The sequence below is a fragment of the Amia ocellicauda genome, chromosome 11 (genome assembly GCF_036373705.1).
Source record: "Amia ocellicauda isolate fAmiCal2 chromosome 11, fAmiCal2.hap1, whole genome shotgun sequence".
NCBI classification, from domain to species: domain Eukaryota; kingdom Metazoa; phylum Chordata; class Actinopteri; order Amiiformes; family Amiidae; genus Amia; species Amia ocellicauda.
Window position 1 is genome coordinate 36,964,146 of NC_089860.1, and position 26,150 is coordinate 36,990,295.

A 26,150-nucleotide genomic window follows, 5' to 3' on the forward strand; every position below is an offset into this window, starting at 1 on the left:
GGAAGGGGAGGTAAATCTCCTGGAAAACACAGAAGATGGCCACAGGTAAGAACGGTCATGAACTGAAACATGTTTTCAAATAAATTCTAAATCTGAATTTCTTCTTTCTTTAGTCCAGAAAGACGAGGTTAACGCTCAACCAAGAAAGGGTCAATCGGATCATCTGAAGCAGCAGGTCTGTACTCTAAAATAGCCAATGTGGTGATTTACAACCACCCCACCCACAAATGCAATTAAATACAAATAGCAAGACCTTTTAAACGTTAACTTTTACTTAAAGCACAGATCTTTCTAAACATGCAGGCCTGTACTGGTCACACTGGCTGAAAAGATGCCTCCATGTTATTTTTTATTACAATCCCTTTATCTGCTGGTTTCATTGTTGCTTTGAGTTGCTCCTGTGGTGTTAATTTTAGGCGCTGGATCTTGAAGAGCTTGATGGACGACTGAAGGAGCTAGACAGCCTCACAGAGGTCACAAACAAGATCATCCACGACTTGCTAAGTCTGGAAGTTATTTTGGCTGTATGTTAATTTTATTTTAAATGTATTTGAAATGAAGTATTTTTGTCAAAGCAACTAATTCCTGCCTTTTTTTTTTTTCTTTTTTTTTTTTAGAAAAAAGAGCAGCTTGAAAAACCTGGAGGTGTCGACCAGTGAGAGCAGGAGGAACTATTGGGGGTTTGGATGCAAGCCTACAAATAAACAAGCCTAAGCATTCAGTAACTGTACAACTAAAATCTATTTAAAAATCATATTACAAAAGATTATACTAATAAAAAATGTCAAGGAGTGTCACCATCCTGGAAACAAACCGGAAACTGACTCTTCCACTCACCCAAGAAGGGGATCCTCAGAAGCTGATGTTACTTTGATCTTTGATACTTTATCACCGACCCCCAACCCCCCCCCCCCCCCCCCCAAACCACTCCGGTGTACTATTCAACGTTTAGATTGGCTTGAAAGGCAAAGTAATCTGCTGTTTTTTCAGCTTGGTAAGACCCTGACTATCCTCTCTGTGCTCAGATATCGTGGATCTTTGAGAGAACAAAGCTGAACTGCAAGTGACATCAGGAAAACACAGTGGCATATGTCAGATAGGATTTAATTAGTATTATATTGCTTTCAGTTCCAAAAATGTTAAATTTTCACTTATTGAAATCATAATACAATATTACTTTATACAAAACGAGCATTTAAGCAAACATTGTTCACATTATACATTCTTTAAAAATACAAATCCTTGACATGTAAATTTTCTTCACTCTTTGGGTTTTGGAGACATTCTCTTCCGTGGGAAGTATTGTTTTCCCGTGTGAACATCCCAGTGGACGCGGCCGGCACATGCGCTCGGCCTTTGACGCGGTTGCTTCTCCACTCATTCGTTCCTTCCACAGCATTTGAATACTACTTAAGAAATGACAAACCAAAACCCTTTCAAATCACCACTAATATTATTAAAACGGGGGTGTGCAACACATATAACCAAATCAACTTAAGCCATCAGCAGTCCAGAGAACAGGCTACATCATGAAGACCAAACAACATGTCAGCGTCTACTCTACCCTCACACTGAGCTCGATCTGTGGACAGAAATGCTGGTTTGAAAAGATCAGTAACTGCAGAATTAAATATGTAGACTATACAACAGATCATAATCTCTTTAAATAGAATTCTACTAAATTAATAATTTGCAATAAATATGAGAAAAAGACTAAATACATGATTGTAAGGACAAGGATCTCCGCAGGAGAATTTATCTGTTCCACAAACATATAACAAAACAATATCGACTTTATTAAAACATTCAAACTGACCCATAATTCTTAGAACAGAATTTAATTTTCACGACCATGGTTTGCTTGTTTCCTCCAGATGAGCTGACTGTTCTCCGCCATTAGGAACAGGAGTGCGATTCGTCTCTAAGGCTATGGGTAAGTGGTAATTAACAGGAAGAGAGCGTCTGATTAAATGCCACCAATAGTACCAATCATGGACAGGTGAAAGGAAAGGTCATCATGTTCCAGTAAAACCAGTCAATGAAACTTGGAGAGAGTCTAAGGGGTTGAGTGCCTGATTCACAGGATACCGAGAAACCACCGACCATCGTGTGGACTGAACTCCAGCGCCAGTGCATTATTATTATCATTATTATTAATATTATTATTAACTGTGGCTACCGTCGCTGCCTGCAGTTTCCCAAACTATGCCATCATCAAACAAGATGCATTTGCATAATTCAGAGTTGAAACAAAGAAAAGACGTCGGTAATTCGATGATTTCCACAACTCCAAAATATCTAGGTAAGAATGTATAACAGTGAAGGTCTGATTTAAAACAAAAAAGTCACAAGTTGATTAAAAAGAACAAAAGCGTCCTTCACTATTACAGGATTGTGAATTCCTTAAGGCAGGTCTCAGAGCAATGCTAGGGGGCTAGGATTTCCAATCACAATATATTACCTTGAATAAATCTGTCATCTGTCCTACATTGATGGAACACATATTTTAAGGTGTACTTTTATTTTTTTACAGGATATTTCCATATAATATGCATTTAATTGTGAAAAGATTTAATAACAAATGTGATGGAGAAATGTGGCATTTGCATAGAAAAAGAAGGAAAACGTTACAGAATACAGAGGAAAGACTGAGTGGATCACTGCTCTGCGCACAGCCAGGAAGATGCACTGCAGAGCAGGTGCGTGTTTAAACGCAATGCAGAGCAGGTGTGTGCTTAACTGCAATGCAGAGCAGGCACTCCCGGCTCAGAGCGCGTATCTGCACAGCTGTGACTCTGAACACGGCCGCGTGTTGCCGGCGCTGTGCAGCCGCTGCAGTGTGCAAGTGTGTTCAGGGTGTTGCTCCTCTCGCACAGGTTGCTAATTTAGGGTATCATTTCCATATGTTTCCTGCTGTCCCATCAGAGCAGCGAGCCTCATTGCTCAGCTCTCAATAGCCTTAAATAAGTTTGGATGAACAAACATTTCTGAAAAGCCATTAGCAATAAAGTAATCTGAGCCTTTAATGCGCCTCTGGCAAGAACACAACGCACTTCTGCTGCTCAGCCTCACCCGGAATATGAGAACACGTCTTGGTCAGCATTTCAACTTTTCTGTGTATTACTGTTTTATTGATGTATTATGCTGGAAAGTTCGCAGGTTATCTGGACAGCTGTGCAATACCCACTCGATGAACTGCGGGTTGTGTTGATTTAACGAGGACAGTGTCACCAGAACATTTTCCCCACATCATATTTAAAATCAGGGAATGTGATGCTAGTTAAGTCGAATAAATGATGTTTTCCATCTTATTCTGTCCCCGCGGTAATGCAGGTGGACTCCGGGTACCATTCTCCTGAACCAAAATAACTGAAATTTTAAACGGTTAAACGATTTGATGTTATTATATAGACCATTGCATAGATTGTTACTCTCTGAAGCAACAAATAAGAAACTGTGAGGATGAATTTCTGTCCAAATTAAGGAAACAGATTAAAAAAACAATTCCATCATTCCTGTATGTCACTGACTAGGGTTTCCAAGTGTGATAAACTACCAGCAGAACATTAAACTAGGCAATTAAACAAAACCTCCTCATCAGTAACAGCAAAAGGATATTTTGTGACAATGTACTCTTGCCACAGCATAGGAGTGGAAAAAAAGAATGGAAGAAAGATTAAAAACAAACCAGACCAATCAAACAATAAATTAAAAGGCATCATTCCCCGTCTCAGGAACGGATGATCAAACACACAAACAAGTTTCAAGACCAGAAACTGTAACCTAAAGTGCTCAGATACTGCAGTGCGTGATGCGTCAACCAGAAACTCAAACTGAACTCGGATTCCCCGGTTGCGGTGCAATGGATTGAACGGTCAACTGCATCATAAGCGCTGGGCTTGACAGGCAGGGCACTGGCATTGCCATTTCATAACGACCTACAGTTTAATTGCAAATCTTTCTTCCCCTTTGCATCACATCTGCAATGCAGAGCCAAGTTCTGTGCATCACGGCATGCAAGAAACAAACGATGGAAACGCAAACACACGAGACAGCTGACGGGTGCTCCAGGACCTGCCCAGTGATGAGCTGCATGTTCCACTCAACCAGCCAGGAGGGAAACGTCTCTCAGTCAGGACTGAGAAGCGTCATTCAAACACATGTAAGTGCAACGCAGCCAGAGTATCTTTAGATCTGCAGAGAGATGTGAAGAAAGTGTGGAAAAGGTTTTTCAAGATGGGACTAATCTTTAAACTAATTTGGTATCAATACCGCACTTGGGAGCAGGAATCAGTCACATTTGCTGTGACTCACTATAAATTACATCTTCAGCGTCCTGGTGACTTTGAGCACCAGATCGCTGTTCTGACATCGGACAAGCGCTTGGCACAGGGAGAACAAAGATTTGCTCTGACACGTCAAAATAAAGATGTCCTGCTTGTGTGCTTGTGCTGAACAGCAGCTTCGTTCAACAACTACAGTGCAACTGGAAGAACCTGTCTGACTGTGATGCCTGTCCTAGAGTCCTCCCTCCCTCTCTCCCGATGGGGTCAGAGAGAGGTCGGCACCCAGAAGTGCGACAAGCTTTCGTTTTGTTTGAGAGGATTATGAAGAATTACATTGTAAGTTAAAATCAAGGCAGTTTAAGTTGGTATTAAACCAGTTTAGGCTTCAGGTTAACCCTTAATGCACTCTGTAAATGCATACTTTCATAGAGGTGAACGAATAAAAACAAAAAGTAAACTTCTGCCACATTGTACACACTAACAAGTGAAGGTCTATACAATGTAAATACAATTATTAAAATACTGGATCTCTCTACAATCTAAAGACTTCTCAAAGAGTCAGGATTGTTTTAAACAAGTGCCACCTTCACAGCGCTGGGCATCAACGGACCCAGTTCCATTTCCTATCATCTATTTTTCCTACAGAAGCTTAAATGGTGATCTGATGGAGTCGAGGACTGGCGTGAGGTTTGTTGAATGAGAATGATGGGGGAGTTTTGCTCGGGTTGCAAATAGTGGAAAATCTAAAAACAAATCAACAGAAACATAAAAAAAAGGTACAAAAAAATAAATAAATCAACAGAACCAGGAATGCCAAATGTCAGGGGGATGAAACCAAAACTACACTGTCCTGTAAACACAGTCAGTTTCTTTAAAATCAGTGACATTAAAGGAGCAGAAGAAAAATTCTCTTCAATGGGAAACTGAATATAAAATGATAAATTATAGCTGTGCTGGGAAACATATTAAACAAACCACAATGCAAGATCCGCCAGCATCGCTCAGGCCATCGTTTGGGAAAGACACGGCGATATCTAAGAGCTAATCAAGTGACACAAATCCATAGAATAAGGTAAAAAACAATAAAACAGAGCAAGGCAGGTTTGTTCGTGGGTGAACAGGCCTGAAATATCCAGTTTAAAAACGTCTCGGTCGCAGGCGTTAAACGGACCATCAACACAAATGATCACATTTACTATTTAATGTGGAATTAAATTGGACCAACAACCTTTTTTTTTCTCGTTCGTTTTGGAAGCTTCTTTGAGAAAAACGCTTTCAATATTTTATGACACTTTTAGGTAGAAAACTGCTTTTGCAGGAGAGGAGCTCCTCTGCGCTCGCCGCCGTCATACGCAGGCGGGTCGACTCCGTGTGCAGCGCGCTCTGGCTCTGTGCTCCGTCTGCCGAACGACGTGGCGCAACGAACCCAAGAGCGCAGTGAAACGGACGAGAAGAGACTCCAAAACGTACCCATGAGACTAACCCCACCGGCCCTCGATTCGGTCCCTCCGCTGCCCAGTGACACTAGTGCGCAAGGGAAGCGGCCTGTATCGAACGGGTCCTGGTGTATTTTAGACACGTCGTGGCACCGATTTGTGCTTTCGTTTACATCGAACAGACCCGACACTGTGAATGAGACCGGTTGACACTCCAGGCCCGGACCCGGCTCTGCAGCTTCGCTCTGACTCTGGTCCTGCGCAATTATTGGTTCCACAGTGTTCAGGAAAGAAATGAAAAGACCTAACTGATAAAACTTGTGAATTTAGACCTCATCTGCATGGTAACCCAGAATGCACTGCACAAGAAGTGTCTTGGTCAGATCGCAGGGTGGAAATTCTCCTCATTGTTAAATAGAAAACATTAAAAAATATATTATATCTATCTATCTGTGCCGTGATTCTTGGGGAAACGAGAGAGGACAGTTTCTGTAGGGAAAGAAAGAACGAAAGAGAGAGGAAGGACCGGCCCGCTCACTTGGCGAAGCCGCCGCCCCCCCCGGCCAGCGCAAAGTCGTCGTCTACCAGCAGCAGCGCCTCGATGGTGCCGGCGCTCGGGGGCGTCTCCGGCCGCGGCAGGGACAGGAACTCCGACATGTCCATGTTGGCCAGCGGGTCGGCCCCAGGGTCCGGCGGCGGCGGGGGGAGACACGATGGCTCCAATGACGGGGGCGGTGGCTCCATGGACAGGGGCGCTGGGTCGGGCGGGGGGATGGGGGGCTCCGGGCTCCGGGCCGGGACGTCCGGGGGCAGTGCGGGAGACGGACATGGCGGGGGTGGGGGTGGCGGCGGGGGCGCGGCGGGGACACCGCCCTTCTGGCCCGAGCTCTTGTCCTTGGCCGCGTCCCGGCAGGCGCACTGGCACTGGCACGACTCCTCCTGCTTGATGATGATGACCGGCAGACTCAGGCCGATCTGCTGCACCGAGGCCCCTGCCACAGGAGAGACAAAGTCAGCGTCACGACACGGACCCTCGCCCAGGGTGTGATGTGGCGCATTTTGGCGTTAATCACTGTGACGTGACATAGAACCGGCAATAGATGTGTGTTTATGTCATGTGACAGTTTACCCACAATCCCCTGGGGGTCGTGTGCTCATTAGATGCAGATTTAGAGGAGAACGAGAAACACTGAAAAATCCGGACAGTCTCAGACCTTCTTAACTGACAAGCACAAGCAATGAAATGGACGAATCCGTCCGGCCTACCTGCGTTCCCTCCGACGGGTATTGCTGTAGTGAAAAACACTTTCTCAACCTTTGGACCTGGGTGCTGCTGGGGGGAAGGAAAGAGTGGATATTAACTATTAAAAAAAATCATCATTAAAAACGTATAATCAGTTGTAAATGAGGTGATCTGTGCTCACAGTTACAGACGCACAGCGATACACAGCATCTACTGCACCTAAACAGTCTAAAAAACAATTCTGCTGGATTTCAGATATTCTGATTAACGCCGGACGATGTTCGAAGATCTGGCGGTTTCTTAAAAAGCCCAAAGCATTCTTTGCTGAACCGATTGCCTGTTTAAAGAAAAACAAATCCAATATAACATTAAACTAATTAAATGGCAACAGGATGTAAACAGAAGCGTTCCTAACCAAAACCTTCCCCTGCCTGACCACACCGACACCAGGTGGACTCACCGTGGGGTCCGAGCCCGGCTGAGTGCAGGTGGCACCATTGAGCAGCCACTGCAGGTTCTGATCCGCCATCACGATGCTGGGCTGCAAGATGGCGGCGCTCTGGCTCGGGGTGATGGCGATGGAGGGGCTGGCGGTCAGCCCCTGGGCGGAAGCTAAAGGCACAGTTTGCACCAGGGCTGGCAGTGTCTCTGTGCTGGCCGGCGCGGTGCTCGCCATCCTGACAGCGGCCGTAGGAGGTCCCTGGGGGGCCGGCTGCAAGGGAGGCGTCTGCTGCACGAAGTCCGTCTGAGCGGCAGGGTACGGCGGCGCGGCGCTGGGCTGGACAGGCACTTCGGGGGTCTGCGACGCACCGGACGCGGCCGGGAGGGCAGGCGGAGACGCAGGCCGGGGTGGCTCCAGAACCGACGGCGGCGGGTAGGGCAGGGGGAAGGACAGGAGCGCGGCGGCATCGGCCGCGGGGGGCTGCGCCGAGGGGGGTGCCACGGTGTCCGAGCCGAACGAGTCGACCAGCGAGTCTGGAATTCAAACAGAAACCCGTCAACAGACTTCAAACAGCCGAGCAGTTTCACCAAGTCTTGGCTCAAGTCTCTCTCGTCTGAACGGGAGAGGGCTTTGAGCCGCTTGGTCTGCGGTGTGCTGCTCTGTGCTACACTGTCCAGTCACAACACTGACGTCAAGGCTGGGATACTTGCCCGTCGCTGGAGCCTCGTCCTGGCTGACGCTGTTCTCCGGGCTCTGGAACATCAGCTCGAATACCCTCACCGGGGTGACGCTGCTCAGGTCCAGGCCCTGGGACTGGAGCAGGACATGGCAGTGTTAGTATCAATACGAAGCATGTCTATATATAAATAAATAATTATTGTGTTGTGCGACTCATTCTACAAAGGAAACACAACTGCACAGCGCTGCCCGCAGTGGCACTGCAGGCGTGTGAACAGACTCACGTTGCTGGCGTTCTCTCGGAGCTCCGAGTCCGTAGAGATTAGGCTCAAGTCGCTGAGGCAGAGGGAGTGGTTTGCATCCTGTAGGAAGGAGGAGCACAAGCATCAGACCGAGGCCGTCCGCTCAGTGTTCAGCATAAACTCACGGGCCGAAGCACAGGCCTCCGCCGTAAGGAAGGAGGGAACTGACTCTTCATACACGACGGGAATGTCGAGGTCAGCGGAACGAGACCGATCCCATGCGGGGGGGGGGGTCACATGTGACCTGAATGTGCCGTGAAAGGGAACTCACTTCAGACAGGGAATGGCTGAGCGTGACTCCGTACGGGTGTCCTTTGTCGTGGCCCTTCATGTGGCTCTTCAAGCTGTACTGGGAGCTGAAGGTCTTCTCGCAGCCGTCACTGGGACAGAAGAAGGGCTTCTCTCCTGCAAGAGGTGAAAGTTGCTTTATAGCGCCCGGCCGGACGCACACAGCAGAGCACACCCAGCGGCCGAGTGACGACAGGAAGACAGAGGGCAAAGTCACTTCTTAAAAAGGAAACATTACAACACAAAACACTACGGACTGTAAACGCTATCCACTCCCTGATGGAAAACGTCCACTTACATTTACATTTTTTTACAAATGACATTTGACCTCAATATTACAAGCGCTTGTGTCAGTATCGAGTGGGACTAAAAGAGGCTCGCCCCAGCCCAGGCACTTCTCGGGTCAGTGTTCAAGCCGCAGACGGAAGGCGGGGTATTCGGTCTTGCAGGACGTACCAGTGTGTGTCCGGACGTGAGTTTTAAGATGGTGACTCGCTGCAAACGCTTTACCACAACCATCGTGGTCACACCTAGAAAGAGCACAGAGACACGGTCAACACTGGACACTGAGGAAGAGTTAAACACGCTGGCCATTCACAAACAAGCCCAGTCACTGCAGGATGCCCACAGGGGGCAGACAGGGAGCACTCTGGGCCCGACTCGATAAGCTGGAAGAGTAGTTTATTGAACGCTAGCGAAGCGCTCCAGAGACTCACAGTCAGGAAGACTCCCTTGGGTGCTGAACAGCAACATGACATCAGTGAGTTCACTGAGATGCTATCACAGACTCCTTCTTTGTCTTCTGTTCTCTATGGCCTTGGATGACATTGTTTTTCATGTCCACAGAACTCCTGCGCTGAACCTCACACACGGGTTACACAACCTCAAGGCAACGATGGTGCAGACAGGATCTTCTTGGCATCTAGACGGCCGCAGACGAAAGGATCCAGCGCTTTCATTTGAACCGTTTTCAGTAACTCATTCATTGTAATAATTTGTGTTCTTCATACTGATGTGACAGATTAAATACTCTCTTCTAATTCAGCCCAGACAGAGATAATGACACACTGCAGTTGATCCATCTCCATGCATCTGTCGTTTGTGTCCGAATCCTGCCGGCACGTCAGCAGACAGTTGACATGATACACAAGTCAGGCTGACTCTATGTGTCTTCCAGTTTAAACAATGGTTTGGTTTGATCCAAATGCTCGGACAGGTTTTGATACAGGTTAAAAATGTTACGATGTAACCGTCTTAATTCCTATATGGAGGGTGGGCAACCCTAGATGCAATAATGTTCATGAGCAACATCTACACAACATCATCACACACAAACAGAGAGACGTTCATATTGAATCTTCTGTGGGGTCTGTTAAAAACACTATAAAGCAAGACAGTTGAGGGTAATAAGTAAGACAACTCACCGAAATGGCTTTTCTCCTGTGTGGGTTCGGATATGCTTCCTCAGGTCGCTGAGGGTCGTAAAGTACTTAGTGCATCCCTCCGATTCACAGTTAAACGTCTTTCCTGTGTGCAGTCTCTGGTGTGCTTTCAGTCTGCGGACACGCAACCAGATTAGAGTTGCTCCGCTCGATTCACAAGCCGCAGAGCAAACACATCAAAGTAGCGGAGGCCTGACTGCAGTTATTACTGGGATTAAATCGATCTGGGTTCAAAATACATGTCTAGGATGATGTAACGACTTTATTTAAGATTAGGAAGTGTAGGCATGGCTAGACACCCAAAACAGCCGCGATTACAAGCCCTTGTGTCTGTGCACTCGTGATTGAGTTTATAGGATCGACACGGGCATACATTTTATTTTATCATTTTCAAGATTAACAAAACACACATTCAGGCTCGGTGTGCCTTTTGCCGTAAATGATGGATCCTAGCACTTCCAGTGGGAGGAATTCAGTTCAGAGATAAGACATTTGCTCGAAACAGAAACAGGAAACGCCCCAGTTATTCTGTCATATATAAAGCAGCCCTGAACAACGAGGCAGTCAACTCCTCTGTCATTTCACCTACAGTAAAATAAACTACACTCAATCACATCTTTCTAGAGAGGGTCGCACACAGATTAGGCCGACAGAAAACGATGGTTTGTCAATGACTGGACAGGGAGTGAGTGTGAACATCTGATCATGGAGCAGGGGTTTACACAACCTGCGTATTACAGAAGTCGTCTGAACTGTTATTTACAGCTTTCTCCACTTTGAATACATGTAACGCACACTGAGAAAAGAGCATTCATACCTCAAGTAACAAAACAAACATATTAAACAAAGAAAAATCACTAAAATTAAGGGAGTATATTGCACAATCCTGTACTGTATAGGAACTACAAATCAATAAAACAAAAACACGGCGAAAATCAAATATGGAACAGCAGTGACACACATACACACAAAACAAGAGCGGCTGTACCGCGGTGAAGACACCATCACAGCGGGCGATTCTTCCTCCAGCCACCTAATTTCAGCTCAGGAGACGGGATTCGTGTCCCCTTGAAGAGGAAACTAACATGACTGCCATCTATTTCACTCATGAGAAGACGTTGTTGGGCACGTGCTGTTCTTGCCGTTCCTCTGGTCCACAGAGTGCGTAGTCCAGACAAGCTGGGCGCTGATGACCCGTGAGGGACCTGGCACTGAAGGCCTTTGCCAGCCTCTGATGGTCACGTGTCAGTTCTGGATGCCAACCAGCTACTTTACAAACAGACACCGGAGCCGCGCTGCGATGTTTACGGCCCTGACCTTTACAGTGTACGTTTCCAGTGCTACTCTCCCTTTCACAACCAACAGAACAAAAAGAAACCAAACAAAGAAACAATCCAGCTGACTAATTTCCAGCAAGATTGGCTTTGAAGGGCTTTTAAGGGAGATGACTCATCGTGCTTCACTTCCATGCTTTGAAAGGGGTCCGTGTTTTCCTTTCCCGGGACTCGGGAGCTCGACTCACGGCCTCCGTTTATTAGCCTTCGAAGGCAAGGAAACATGACGGGATGGTGCCAGAGATTCTCGTGTGGGAAAGTTATTTGATTAACAGGGACAGATTTCCTTTGCTTTGAGCGATTTTACGGATTTATTCAGGCTGACACAAAATCAATCGCTTTCCATCCGGGGCTGACGTGTGCGTCGTATGTTTTATTGTATGTTTTTAGCTGTTCAAAGACAGTGTATCGATCGTGCAAAGAACGATTTAATATCATATATATCCACTTAAAATGCACAAATTTATAGTAATGATACAACCAGAGCTCTCCCTTCCGTGACGTCACTGAGCATCATCGCTGAGTCAGGGATGTGGCCGATACTAACCAACCAAAACAACCAACTGTTCCTCTGGAAGGGGTCTGGGGCCAATCAGAGGGGGACCCCAGGCCACGCCTCCACACTGGAGGAGATGTCTTTAAAACCGAGCAAGACTTCTCTATTGAACCTGCTTCACTGTTTTGGGATGGGAATTATTGAGCACGTTTCACCCTAAATAACCCTAATTTCAAAAGACTGGGAACAGTTATGGATCAATTAAGCAAATACCTTTTTCAATTAAGGGAACTGTGGTCTTTGAGGGCTGCAAAGGGCAGTTCATTTTCTTCATACACCTTTTACACTCGCATGCTTAATTGATCACAATTCAATTGATCCAGGTGTTGAGAAGTTGATGATTAAAGGTCAGCTGTAAATCCTGTTGGATACGGACTCTGGAGGTCAAAGCCAAAACCTTTCAATCTGTGACATCAAAACCCGGAGTTTATGCTTTCTTGGTCTCAGTACACAATTATTTGCAAGCATTAATCTAGAACCGGTCTAGACCACAAGGAAAAGGCTCTCTCTGCAGCTCAACCCAGCACTGAAAAGACACCGGAGTGGACGGCTGTGAAAGGAGACGCTTACCAGGAGACACGATTACAAATTAAGTTGTAACGGCAATAAGCAGCTGTCGCCATTCTGGGCATCTTTGTCAACAAATGGCTCATTATACGGAATTCATAGAGAGAAAACTATTTAAATCCTCCCACTGTGAGCACAAGAGTAGAGTTCAGAAAGCCTGCGGGCTCGATTTGTTCAGAGACAAGTAGGCAGATTCATATTAATTAATAATATGAATAATATAACAATATGTATTCAACTATTCATTACATAAACAAAATACCCAGCCAGCACTATGATGTTTTAAAAAAAAGAGGAAAATATGAAAAAACACTCAGACACTCACACACACTCACACAAACAAGCTTAGCAATACCAGCACACAATAACATTCAAACCACAAAACTGACCTAAGACTCTGTGATTGACTGGCATCAATAAAGGCCGTGTCTCAGCTTAAACATTTCTCAGCTTCACTCTAAGTAGCTTTATATCGACCTGATATCAATTAATATTAACTTAGTAGCACCAACACACAATACTAACATTTAACATTTAAATATAATCTTGGGGAGGCCTTCAAATCATGCATGATTTACTTAGTCTTCAAAATCATGAAGGGCATCGACCACATCAATCCAGAGGAGCTTTTCCAGATCAGCAGGGACACACGCACCCGTGGACATAGTTATTAACGGACAACAAACGAGCATGATGGGGCGAATGGCCTCCTCTCGATTGAACACTGTCTTATGTTCTCGTGTTACATTTACCCTGCTGTAAGAAAGCCCTGTTCTATTGTAGATCAATCCTTCAGAACCACCTGCCCTGGATGATAAACAGTTTCAGGCTGAAGAGAAGCAGCTGCTCACCTGTACAGTGTATTAAAAGCCTTCTCGCAGCCCTGCACGTCACATTCAAAGGGCTTCTCCTTGGTGTGGACCCGCACGTGAATCTTCAGGCTGTAGGAGGTGAGGAAGGCCTTGCCACAGCCCTCCTGGTTGCAGACGAAGGTGTACTCGCCGCGGTGCGTCTTCTGGTGCGTGCGCAGGTTCCCCGCCGTGCTGTAGGTGCGCGTGCAGCCCTCGAACATGCACTGGTACCGCTTCACCTGAAGGAACATAATGGTCTTTTAAACCGGAGAAGCTCCTCAGTATACGCACAGCAATACACACTCCCAGGACACACAGTGCCACCCATTGTTAAAAAAAGAAACTGATGTTTATAAGTTGCTGGCAAGCCCACTTTTCTCTTCGTTTGCTCTGAATGACTCTTGGAAAATGAGGGCATCGTGCTTCCCAGCGCTCAGGGCTTTTCCAGGAAAGCAAAAGCAATCCAGATGTGAAAGTGAGCTGCAGATGTGGGAGGTGCTCTTGGGCACGGCCTGCTGGGAAAGCCCCCCCACCATGCACTATTCTTAGAGTATAAGATAGAGGAAGTGAAATTGCAAAATCACTAATATTTAAGTATAAAAAATAATGGCAACTTTGCAAATGCCATAAGGTTGATATACTTAATTTGTAAGTGTAGTTCCAGACCAGCGGTTATCAAACCCGTCCTGGAGTACCACCCACCCTGCTGGTTTTTGTTCCAACCGAGCTCTCAGTTACTTAATTGAACACTTAATTGAAGTAATTTGATTGAATGTGACTCTTTAAATTGTGTAACTGATAAAAAGTTGTCTCCTTAATATTTTCCTTAAACAATTTTATACTTAACTTAAAACCCCTACTGTTAAAATAATGTAAAGGCTCTAATTAGGAAATTATTTGTTCAATTAAGGGTTCAATTAAGTAATTGAGAGCTTGGTTGGAACAAAAACCAGCAGGGCGGGTGGTACTCCAGGACGGGTTTGAGAAACACTGTTCCAGACAATGTACCAGGAAGGGCTTTTTTTTTTTTCCAAATCCATCATCTGACCACACTGCTGGCTGACACTGAGATCGAGTGCTGTGTGAAGATATTCATTACATGGTTCATAAATAGAAAATAAAACCGGCACACTTCCATATGTGTTACAAAAAATGTATTTAAGAATTTGCTACGAATACAAAAAATAGCATTTATGTAGGGTATGTGTGCAGGAATGATTTTCTTATTAACTGTTTTTATGCAGCACAAGATTTGGGCTGTGTGTTTTCAAAATATCAGGCCTACATGGTATCATAAAGAAAAAAGCAATATGCAGGTCGATCATTGATGAAATATGATGATCTAAATGTAAACCATTCAGCAGCCACTTAACCTTGACCAAACCTGAGAAACTGGCTTTCCTAGATTACCGACACCACACCTCTTACCACACGCCAGGTCTCAGTGTGAAGAGCGCGACGGTATGCGAGAAATCCAACAGGGCTGGCAAACTGTGACCGACCTAAATATAGGAAATGACAAGCGTGTGCAGAACTGCAGGTTCACATCGTCACTACAGAAGATGGGTGACAATCAGGGGAAAGTCACCAGACCACGTGACCCATCAGCTGTATTTCCATGGTGGACATGCCTCTACAACCCTCACAAGGTCTGCAAGTTTCGATGCCACTGTGAACTTATTATTAATACGAATAAACATCCTAACAGTAACATGGCCATCCAGATTCATTTGGAGCGTGGCCTCCTAATAAATTACTTTCCAAAAGATGACTATTTAACCACAAGTGACCAAACACTATTCAGGTTTAAAAAAAGCACACATATATACATACACACATACACTACAGAAAGTCTACACCCCCTTGAACCGTTTTCACGTTGTTGTGTTTGTGCCTCAGAGTTTCATCCATCTAAATGAGGGTTTGTTCCTCTTACTTCAATTAAGGGTTACATTAAGTAATTGAGAGCTCAGTTGGAACACGTTTTCATTGTGAGGAAAAAAGTTTAAGAATACAAAACTGAATGATCATAACTGGATAAGTCCCCACCCTCCTGAGTTAATACTTGTTTGAAGCGCCTTTGGCAACAATTCCCGCTGTGAGTGTTTGGACAGGTCTGTGCCAACTCTGCACAGCCAGATTTGGCAATATTTTAACATTCTTCTTCACAAAACCGCTCCAGCCCCGTCCAGCTCCTCTGGGAGTGTTGATGGACAGCGACCTTCACGTCCTGCCACACATCACTGACTGGAAACGGCCACTGCAGGGTAGTTCTCGCCGAGCGCAGCGGGTTTTCCTCAAGGACTTTTCTATACTTTGCTCTATTAATCGTCCTTTCTGTCCTGACAAGCGCCATTGGCCAAGAGATTTCTGTTTTTATTTTCTAAAAATGTCTAGAATATCTTTTCACTTGGAAGCTATGGGGTAGGATGTGTAGATGAATGGAAAAAAGTATTTTACTGAACTTTAAATCCAAGCTATAAGGCAACACAAAATGAACAATTTGAAAGCAGTTATAGACTTTCTGTAAAGCACTGTATATGCATGTTGAAAACTATTAAACTCTTTCATTCATGTTTTACTTATTTTGTTAGCCTCTCCTCATCTTTGAATACAGTATTTAGTCTATATTTATATTAAACATATTTAACAAACAAATATACAATACAGACGATACACATTAGAGCTGTAGTACTATACTGCATCTTATGGGTCAAGACTCCATTTATTATTAATTTCTTGGAAGTTCTGTATCAATTATCTTGGTACATTTGAAACCTGCCATAAGCCCAGTGATACCAGTCATTCTGAGTCTTTAACTGGCATTTCAGGATTACTTCGTGTCACTGGCGACAGACTGTTCTCCCACCATAAATCACCTCCAATCAGATCGGCACCTCCGAGCAGACTGAGATGAAGCGAATGAGAATCATTTAAACCGGTTCTCATATCTGTGAAGACCCTTGGCGCAGTGACGCGGCGCTCCTCGGTGGAGACAGGAGACACAAAGCAGCTGCTTCAGCGCAGAGAGAGGCCGGTGTCTGGCAGTTGGCCTGGTTTCGTGAGCCCAGCTGACTCTCCCCCAACAAAAGCTTCAGTGTTTTCCTGCGCAGAGGGCCTGGAGGGACAAAACCTGACTCTCGAACACAGACGTTTCTCTTTACGACAGTCAGTAAGGCAATGTGCGATTCCTTCCTGGTCACTTCACACCTGTGTTAGTAAAACTAGATCTCTTCACTGAGGAAGTGCTACACTAAAAGGAGGAAACAAGTTTACTATCAAACATTTAAAGATTGACTCAGACATCAATCAAAGCGATAATAGAGAAGCACAAATGCAGGTCATTGTTGCCTTTGCAGATCAAAGGCAGAGAACAGCTAAAAGGATCGGGGGTTCGGCTGATCAATACTGTAACACAGGAAACATTCTGAAAGGCTTGAGGGGAAAAGGAGAGAAGAGGCAGAGACAACACCCGACCACCCCAAAGCCCGGAGCTGCCCTGCTCTGCCTCCACATGAACACACGGGGGGGTAATAATACCCTTCGATGCTAATATGGCTTCTGTTCCCAATCATGATCATTTGATCAACATTTCCTACCATTGTTTGACTTCGAGCGTTTAAATAAATCGTGAATGCCTGCGTTTTCCACTTTGGCTCCAGGAAATTGCCTACACTGTGATGGGTTTTCTGGGCTCCGTGGAAATAATTTTCAATAGGTTTGCAATGCAGGGAGACCCTAGGCCCGCTTCTACAAGGCTGGGGCTCAGAGGTCATAACGCACTCAGATCCCCGTGGCCTTTACACTGCAGAGTGACATGCTGCGGTCAATCACACCAGCCCCTCGCAAAGAAGGCTGAAGAACATGTCTGTGGCTTCAGCAGTGATTTCACTGAATACTTTTTACCATTGACTCACTATCTTAAAAATATCGTTATCCAAGACATTAAACTATGGATTCTTGTTTTCTTTTCTGCTTTTTGTTGACAGTGCGATCAATCACATGATCAAATTCAGTCAATGTGAAATCTTTGCAGGTTTGCTCAAGATCAGAGGGGAAAAAAACTAAAAACGTCTGTGGAGAAATTATGAAAGACCGACACAAACAAAGTTTAGTTCAAAGGAAAAATCCTCAGTTTTGCTTTCAAACCATGAGAAACGAAAAGGATAATCTTTGATGTTCAATTCACTGCCTACAGCAGCTTTAAAGCAGGAGGAATAAGGCAATTATGCTACTATATCATCTATCACAGTAATAAATATATAAATAAATGCACATGGTTCCAGTCATAACTGGGTCAGTGAAAGCATTAGAACAAGCGATTATGTTGTTGGGAGTCGGGCACCTCCCTCCCTGGCAGCTGAAACTCGCACAGACCCCGTGGATCAGTGTCTCCGCAGCCCAAGTGCACTGACATGCTGACCCCACTGTGAGCGGACCGGGCTGCACCCACAGGGCTCAAACAGAAGCGTCCAACGGCCACGGCACACAATCCACTCCTTTTAAACCAATCCCCCACATCAGACACAGGCAGGAGCTGCAATAACGGCAGGTCTCGAGTCAATCAGCCGCTGCTTCACTTACAGGGAATGATTAACCTATTTAGAGCACAGCCCATAGCTCAAATAGACACAAAGCGATCTGTCCTGACATCTAACGAGTCATGCGAACGGCCTGATGATAAATGAATGATACGGGCTGTGTGTTCACAGGGAGTTCAAAGGGTCCACGCTGCACGTTCACTTCAGTCAATGTAGCCTAATGTTTACCTAGAAAAATGCCAAAACTCGAACGTGCTTCAATGTAATATTTCTGGTGAACAATCAGACAGACAGACAGACAGACAGACAACAGCTTTCAATGCAGGGCTGCATACAGTTTAACTGCACTGTCCTACAGAGCTCTGACATACCCTGCGCTCCCTGGACATTCAAACAGGACAGGGCCAATCAGCAGACTATACAACAGTTCACAATCATGACCATAACCGGGTGTGAACAAAATACAGTTAAGGCCGCACAGTGCAACGAACACCGGGAAACCCCACACATCTCCACAACCAGGGCATCACTGGACCAGAGCCCCCGACCATCACAAACACTCTTCCTCATCAGAATAAAAACGCTAAATTAAACAGACGCTCAATGAAATGTGTGTGACGTCACCTGCTGTGCAGTTTATTACATTTGACTAATAATTACGAAGGAATAGTCCCTGAAAGTCCTCGACACACATGCAGTAGCCTCCTTCTGGAACCGTACGTTCAGAGACGTTCCTGATATTCTTGCACATCTCTGAGATTGTTCATTAATTTAAAAATTAAAATTAAAAAAAAAAGGATAAAAATCTGTAGTAAGTGGACGTACATGTCTGCCGGGAGATAAGAGATTAGCCGAGGCCAAAGTAAACACAAGCGGCTCTGAACCACAGAGGAACACATCAATTTTTAACGCACATAGAAATGCACCACACAGCAAAACGGTTCTCTCATTATTACCACTTCATACCCACGAGGCACCACATTAAACTTCATGAATACACTGATTTCACATCAGCCAGATCTCAAATTGCCGCGTATTGATTCGGCACACGAGGGACTGATAATCACAGCGAAGAACAGCCTTTCTGACCGGCTGTAGTGGATTACTAAAAGGGACATATTGAGAAGCCTGTGCAGACGTCTCGTTTGCGACCGGATCCCGGGGCCCAGAATACACGCCTGTGCCAGAACGTCAGAATGAGTCTCTCTCTCCGCTTGATGTACATGGGCAGGGAGGCCGAGGACCCACCACACGGCATCGTGTGCCGGAGGTGGCCCCGGGAAGCACAGAGAGCTATGCCAACCAGTGGCTCTCAAAGCATCTCTCACTGAGACACACACGCTCCCCATCCCCCACTCGGGAGCCTGCTCTCCTCGCCGCCCCCCACCGAGGCCGTGCCCCCGTCGAAATCAGCACAGGAGGAACGCGTGAATAATAGATGGCAAAACGTCTCCTCAGAGCCGTAACCTCACCGTACGGCAAGAGATGCGAGACTAAAGCCAAGCCATCGAAGACACAGAGAGGATCACAGAGCCACCCATCTGAATAAGAAATGCGTCTTTTAAGTTCTGGTGATCAAATGTTTTTTTGATACATGATGTTTACAATCTGCACACTGCTGGTCATGTGACTTTATTCACCAAGACATGTACTGATCTGTCTGTTTAGGCCTCTCTCTCCGATTGAAAGAGTGTTGCCTGATCTCCTCAGACACTCCGAAGTGCGTTTCCGGTCGGTCTAATTCAGGGGTGTCAGACTCCAGTCCTGGGGGGCCGCAGCGTCTGCTGGGTTTCAATTCAGCTCAGTTCTCTGCTCCTTAATTGGACTAATTCATCAATTAACTGGATTAATGTACCACGTCTCTCCAGACTCTGGAATGTTCTGCGGGTTCAGTGTTTTGAATTGTCAACAGATGGTAAGAGATCGGCTATAGATAGAATATGACAGTTTCAGACCAGCCCACATGAGTCACTAATGACATGAAGGAATTAGCAGACACTGCGGCCCCCCAGGACTGGAGTCTCACACACCTAGTCTGATTAGATCAAAAGTCCAAGCACTTCCTGGAACCCGAACCCCCCCTAGCTGTGCGTACCTCTCTCTGCTTGGTCTCGGGACACTCGGAGTGCAGGGTGAGCGTGGCCCCCTCGATGTTCCTGGGCATGGGCGTGGAGCCCGGGTTGATGATGAACTGGATCTGGTCGGGGGAGATGGTGTGGTGCACGTAGCCCTGGGACATCCCCTCGTGATCGGCCATGAAGGCCAATCCCTCCTCCGAGCCCTCGGCCAGGAAAGTCATGGTGTCGCCGCTGCAGTGGCCGTCCTCGTCCTCGTCGTCCAGGCCCGCGGGGTCCTGCTCGATCAGCACGGTGGTGCGGTCGTACACCGTGCCCGAGGAGGAGGGCATCAGGCCATTCTTGTCGAAGCCCACCATGTTCTCCTCCCGGGTCAGATCGTCCTCGTCCACCTCCACCTCAAAGTACATGATGTCCTTGTGCGGGCCATTCTCGCCCATGGTACAGAAGCCCGGCGGCTCAGAGCCGGGCGGCGGTCGGGGCACCGCGCTGCTCTGGAAGAGGCGTCAAACGGGAGCAGAGTGCGAGGGGACTCGGATACGCATCCATGTGGTGAAGCGCGAGGATGAGGAGGAGCTCAGGCACCGGACCGCTGTCTTATCCTCAGACTGGATAATCCTGAGAGGAGACAAGAGGCGAGCGTGTGAAGAGTGAAGGAAAAACACACGACTTCCACGTCGCCACCATCGTGCCATGCTGCCCCCGCTCGGCTCATGCCAGAAATCTGTGTTGAAACCGCTTTTTAAGAAGACAGATCCTTCCTCTTTCCAATCGTAGTATGAAACAGGAAGTCATCCTCCTGCCAAGTGATTGAGCCCTCAAGAGACATTAAACAGGGACTGACCCGTGCGCTTCTGCAATGCTGGATAAGGAACCTGACAATCAATCTATCAATCAATAATAATGTAATTTTTACGGTTCTGCACATCTCCAGCTGAGAGACACTTCACTGGCTTTAAAGACAGAGCAAGATTCAGAAGGACAGGATAGGCTACAAATGATTATGATCATAATAACTGTGCGAGATGACATGTCTTATACAATAAGAGACACCCTTCACACAAACTATGAACGTATTACTGTGTAGCTGAGACGGGTTCATCACGGTTTCCACAGTTTGAGACACTCAGAAGCACCGGGCATCTTTCAGATTAAACCGTTTACTCAGTTCTCGGTATGTCAGGGTGGTTTGTCAGTCAATTGAGCATCCCTGAGCAGATTCAGTGTCATCATCTCAACTGTCACATCCCTGTCTCGATTACTGCGTCTCTGAGCCTCTGTGCGACACAACCCACATCTGCAGCTGCTGACCAACTCGCCAAACTCACAAATACACACTCCTCAGACACACACTCCTCACACAGCACACACACTCTCCTCAGACACACACTCCTCATACAGCACACTCCTCTCACAGCACACACACAGCACACTCCTCTCACAGCACACACACTCTCCTCACACAGCACACACTCCTCACACACACACACACTTCTCACTCACTCACTCACCTCACACACACACACACACTTCTCACTCACACTCACTCACTCTCTCTCTCTCTCTCTCTCTCTCCCCTCAGTCACCTGTGCTCTTAAACACATGCACTGTGAGGAGTGAGTTTCCATCGCTGTGATAATAACGAGCAGGTCGCAGTGTGTCAGTGAGACCCAGCTGTCTGACGCTGCCGGCTCACACCGAGGGGCGACCCCAGAGCGCAGGCAGCGGGACGGGTGTGTTTCCCGTCAGTGAGACGCTCTTCATCCGAATCCGACCGTCACTAGTTAGTGTTTGTCCCGGTGCGATCAGCCGACTGACGCGCACAAACGGACGGACGGGCGGCCGCTCGTCCCGCAGGCGCAGGGAAGCAGCGCGACACACAGCCGGCGCGTCGTTTCGGACTCGGTCGCGACTGTCCGACACCAGCACAGCATCCCCGAGCGGCTCCGGACCGGCTCGACTTACGGCTCGGGTCGCGATAGGAGCGCGGCGGCGCGGCGCGGGTCGGCCCTGTCCTCTGGCGCGGCTCTACCGGACACGCACGCATTGTTTACCGCTGCTCGGCGGGCGCAGGACGGCTCCGGGGGTCGGCTGGCTCGCACTTCCCTCCCGTCCCCTCCCCAGCGGCGCCATGATTAACACAGCCGCGTCACACGGCAGCTTCCGGGCACAGGGGCATGCTGGGAAACGCGTCTGCGGCCCGGCGCGGCCAGAGACACAGACAGAGAAAGAGAGGGAGAGCCAGAGAGCGAGAGATGGGGACAGGGCCAGAGAGACACAGACAGAGGGAGAGGGATGGGGCCAGAGAGAGAGAGATGGGGACAGGGCCAGAGAGACACAGACAGAGGGAGAGAGAGAGAGATGGGGACAGAGAGAGACACAGAGAGAGAGCAAGAGAGCGATGGGGACAGGGCCAGAGAGACACAGACAGAGGGAGAGGGATGGGGCCAGAGAGAGAGAGATGGGGACAGGGCCAGAGAGACACAGACAGAGGGAGAGAGAGAGAGATGGGGACAGAGAGAGACACAGAGAGAGAGCAAGAGAGCGATGGGGACAGGGCCAGAGAGACACAGACAGAGGGAGAGAGAGAGACAGACAGAGAGAGAGATGGGGATAGGGCCAGAGAGAGAGGGAGAGAGACGGGGACAGAGAGACAGAGAGAGAGAGAGATGGGGACAGGGCCAGAGGGAGAGAGAGACGGGGCCAGAGAGACACAGACAGCGAGAGAGAGGGAGACAGGGTGAGGGAGAGAGAGACAGGGACAGAGGGAGAGAGAGACAGAGACGGGCCTGCTTGCCGGAGCCGCTGTGAGGGACACTGAGAAAACACCAGACCCCCCCCCCCCACACACACGTGTGTCTTTGTGCACCCATCACTGTGTGATAGACATCACGGCCAGGGGCTCCTCTTGTCTCCCCAGTGCTGCTGCACACTGGCCGGCCACTTGACAGCCATGTGCTTCACCTGGGACTGTGCACCCCTCAGACTGGAGAACGGACACGGCCATGTGTATATATGTGTGTGTGTGTGTATATATGTGTGTGTGGGGGGGTCTCAAAGCTCTGCCTCCAGCCAGTCGCTCTGCGTGGATGTTTGCACAGCAGCCTAAATGTTTCTGAAGGAGCTGATGGAAAACGTCAGAGTCACATGACAGTTATTTGCAATGAAGGGGGAGGAAATGCATGACTTGTATACACCCTGTAACGTAGAAGCGAAACAGTTAAAAGTATGCACCCCCCCCCCCACGACCTGACAGTTGTCACGTGATTGCATTGGTAAATAGGTGGGGGGCTTTTTAAGGTGGAATTTGTTAATGCAATACTGTGTGTGTGGAGGGGGGTGTATTATTATTATTATTATAGGACCGCTATTATATCACATTCACTTCTCCCCGTGCATTGTATTGTTCTTCCCCCAATTACTGCAAAATCATGTGCTTGAATTCCTAAATCTACATTTTTAGCTTAAAAGACAACAAATGATGTTAAATGAATTGTTCATAGTTAATAATGATACAAGAGTTATAATGATACAGATTTCTGACCGGGTCCTGGGATGTCTTTGTTTCGGGGCTTGTACAAGGACCTTGATACAGTCTCTGTTGCTGCTAATGTTAGAGGCACTGACGTGGTATTTAAGATGTTCCTGTATGTTCTGACTGTAATTAATGTGCAGTTTTAGTTTCCACCAAGCACATGGAAATGCTACACAAAACACCCACCGCACACAGCATGACAGAATAGTTCTCTCAGTGCGTGTTGTCCTCCTGCAGAAATAAGTGAAGCGATTCATGTTTAATCCAGTTTAGTGTTTCCTTTGAACTGTATGTGATGAAGGTGTTATCTTTTTGTTTGTCAGATCAAATACTCTTAACGTCCCTTTGATGTTGGTTGAAAAGGTGCACATTCGACTGCGGAGACAGAGCACATCAGTACTCACTGCCACAGGAGATTGAAGAGGTCAGGCCTGATTCACAGGGCCCGGCGTTTACTGCCATTCTTATGCCCTAGGTCAGGGGTGGCCAACCCTGCTCCTGGAGAGCTGCAATCCTGCAGGTTTTCCAGGTCTCTCTAAATTACCAATCAATTGCTACCTTGAACACAGGGACATTTTGCCTAATTAATACTCATAATTGGTTAAATTAAGCAGTTATCAATCTGGATAGAACACAAACCTGCAGACGCTGCGCCTCTCCGGTACCAGGGTTAGCCACCCCTGCCCTCGATGTACCTGAAGCCTCTCTTATAGCAGTTTAATTAACAATTAAATCAACAAGTTGCACCTTGAATAAATATTTAAAAACACACACACAAAAACTATTGTGATAGGTATATAAGGTAACTGAATAAAGCGATGGGTTTGATAGGCCATTAAATATGGGGTCAAAAAGAGCTCAATCAAGACATTTTCATTGGGCAAACACACGCAACACTGCAGATCATCTTTGGGTCACATTGAAGTACATGCTGCACACAGTGAAAGACATTTTTCTTATGGCCACATTTTAACAGAATACCATCAATCTTTGTAATATATGTTAATAATTCTGTATTTTATATAAAATTACAGTTTTTTTTATGACAAATTGTCTGTTCCTACTAGTAAATTAAAACATTTAAATTACTTATTTACACATTCTAACAAGTAATTCTGAACAAGAGGTATTAAAAATAAAGGGGTGCCTGTCCCTTTAAATAAATGTCCATAGCTCTAGAGATTAAAACTCCATTCAACTGAAACAATTGCAGTCAATTTGTGCAGAAAGTGCGCAGATCTGACCAGCAAAGCGATTCATCTTCAGTCTATGACAAGTCTGAATAGTGACGCATCCAACTGTCTATTTAAACACACCGTGCAGTTATTGAACAAAACAGGCTACTGTACTTTGCACTGCCGAATGGTGATTGTTTTGCCTATATATAAATATACAATAACACAGTAGTGTGAGGTCTCTGAATATCCATCTCGGAGTATTTTACTGCTACTGCCATACCTATAAATGGGGAAATGATCGCACTTGTACAGACACGTCCAGAGTGTGGGTTCGGGTGTCCTCTCCTGAACCCACAGGCTTCACAGCGTCTCCATCCCATGGCCACAGCGCTCTTGTTCTGTGAGAATGGATCCTCGCCGGGAATGTTCCGGCATTCAAAGCCAGTGTGAATGGGGGGCAACAGGAAAAAAGCAGATCAGCTCAATTAAGCCCCATTCGCACTGAAATGCCAACAATCTGAATGGGGTTTAACTGAGATGATTTCCTGCCTTTTCCAGTTTTCCTGCTTTTTTCCTGTATTGCCGGCATTGCAGTGTGATTGGGGCTTAATTGAGATGATTAAAGGAATCGGGAGACTAATAATCAATAAGTGGTCTAAATAAACAGACAGCTGCGTGCTGGGATAAATAAAGTGCAACCTTAGAAAACGGTGGCATAAAAGGCAGTGCCCTCCTTATATTGTATAAGATAGTTTAAAATGTAACAACTGTTCTGGATTTATACATTTCAAACTGTCCTTCTGAAATCCTGGTGCAGCACAACAGCTGTCTGCATAACGGGTTTAAACACACGCAAGATGATTAAAACATTAGACTGAATGAAGTGTCATGGGATAGAGATCCTTAAAAAGCTCACGTTTAAGATGAAGAATAATAATGCTGGGCTCACACCTCTAAAGAAAATGCTGATCCTTTTTTTTAAAAGAAACCACAAGAGAATAATAAAAACATATTTTAATTATTCTTTAAATAATTACTACATACAAAACATATAAAATGTCAGTTTGTCTGCAGCTGTTCTTGGCCTAACAATGCCTTCTCATAAAACCCAGCTGGAAAGTCATCTGGTAGCAGATCATAAAATACAAAATAAAATACAGTGGACTATAAAACACATGACTTGGAAATTTACCTAAGCGTTTATAAAATTAAGCTTTTTTACTTTGTCATCATACAGTTTACAAAAATAGTCAGGTCCTGTACAGAATACTCAGACGCAGCGATCAGGAAAAGTTCCCCGGGGTGAGAAAATGGTGCACGAACTCCTGCGTCTTCTTCTTCTCTGTAAAGTCTTGCTGGGATTCGGAGCGCAGCAGCAAGGCAGCGAAAATGGACA

General features: G+C 46.4%; 2 protein-coding genes and 1 long non-coding RNA gene across 7 annotated transcripts in view; 1 reads left to right on the top strand and 2 right to left on the bottom strand.

Moving 5' to 3' along the window:
* Position 1: 1 nt before the first annotated feature.
* LOC136763624 (uncharacterized) lies at positions 2-1,171 on the top strand. The gene is made up of 4 exons (XR_010821002.1): positions 2-45; positions 114-175; positions 417-524; positions 618-1,171. It is a non-coding gene; the product is annotated as an uncharacterized LOC136763624 (long non-coding RNA).
* mtf1 (metal-regulatory transcription factor 1) lies at positions 1,087-22,195 on the bottom strand. Of its 3 annotated transcripts, none has more exons than XM_066717745.1 (11): positions 22,096-22,195; positions 20,062-20,659; positions 13,426-13,664; positions 10,100-10,231; positions 9,132-9,205; positions 8,659-8,792; positions 8,370-8,447; positions 8,118-8,220; positions 7,426-7,940; positions 6,989-7,052; positions 1,087-6,714 (listed from the first exon to the last, which is right to left on the bottom strand). In XM_066717745.1, exons 2-11 carry the CDS (start codon positions 20,479-20,481, stop codon positions 6,257-6,259), a joined length of 2,217 nt encoding a protein of 738 aa, XP_066573842.1. In that variant the 5' UTR covers positions 20,482-20,659; positions 22,096-22,195; the 3' UTR covers positions 1,087-6,256. The 3 variants fall into 3 exon arrangements, with proteins under 3 accessions (XP_066573842.1, XP_066573840.1, XP_066573841.1); XM_066717743.1 differs by having other exon boundaries at positions 6,989-7,055; XM_066717744.1 differs by having other exon boundaries at positions 6,989-7,055; positions 22,007-22,184.
* A 3,558-nt stretch (positions 22,196-25,753) lies between these two features.
* The window catches only part of inpp5b (inositol polyphosphate-5-phosphatase B), a 31,897-nt gene continuing 31,500 nt past the window's right edge, over positions 25,754-26,150 (bottom strand). For all 3 annotated transcript variants that reach the window (XM_066717749.1, XM_066717751.1, XM_066717752.1), the window contains one exon: positions 25,754-26,150. In XM_066717749.1, the coding sequence (XP_066573846.1) occupies positions 26,038-26,150 (113 nt within the window). In that variant the 3' untranslated portion in view covers positions 25,754-26,037.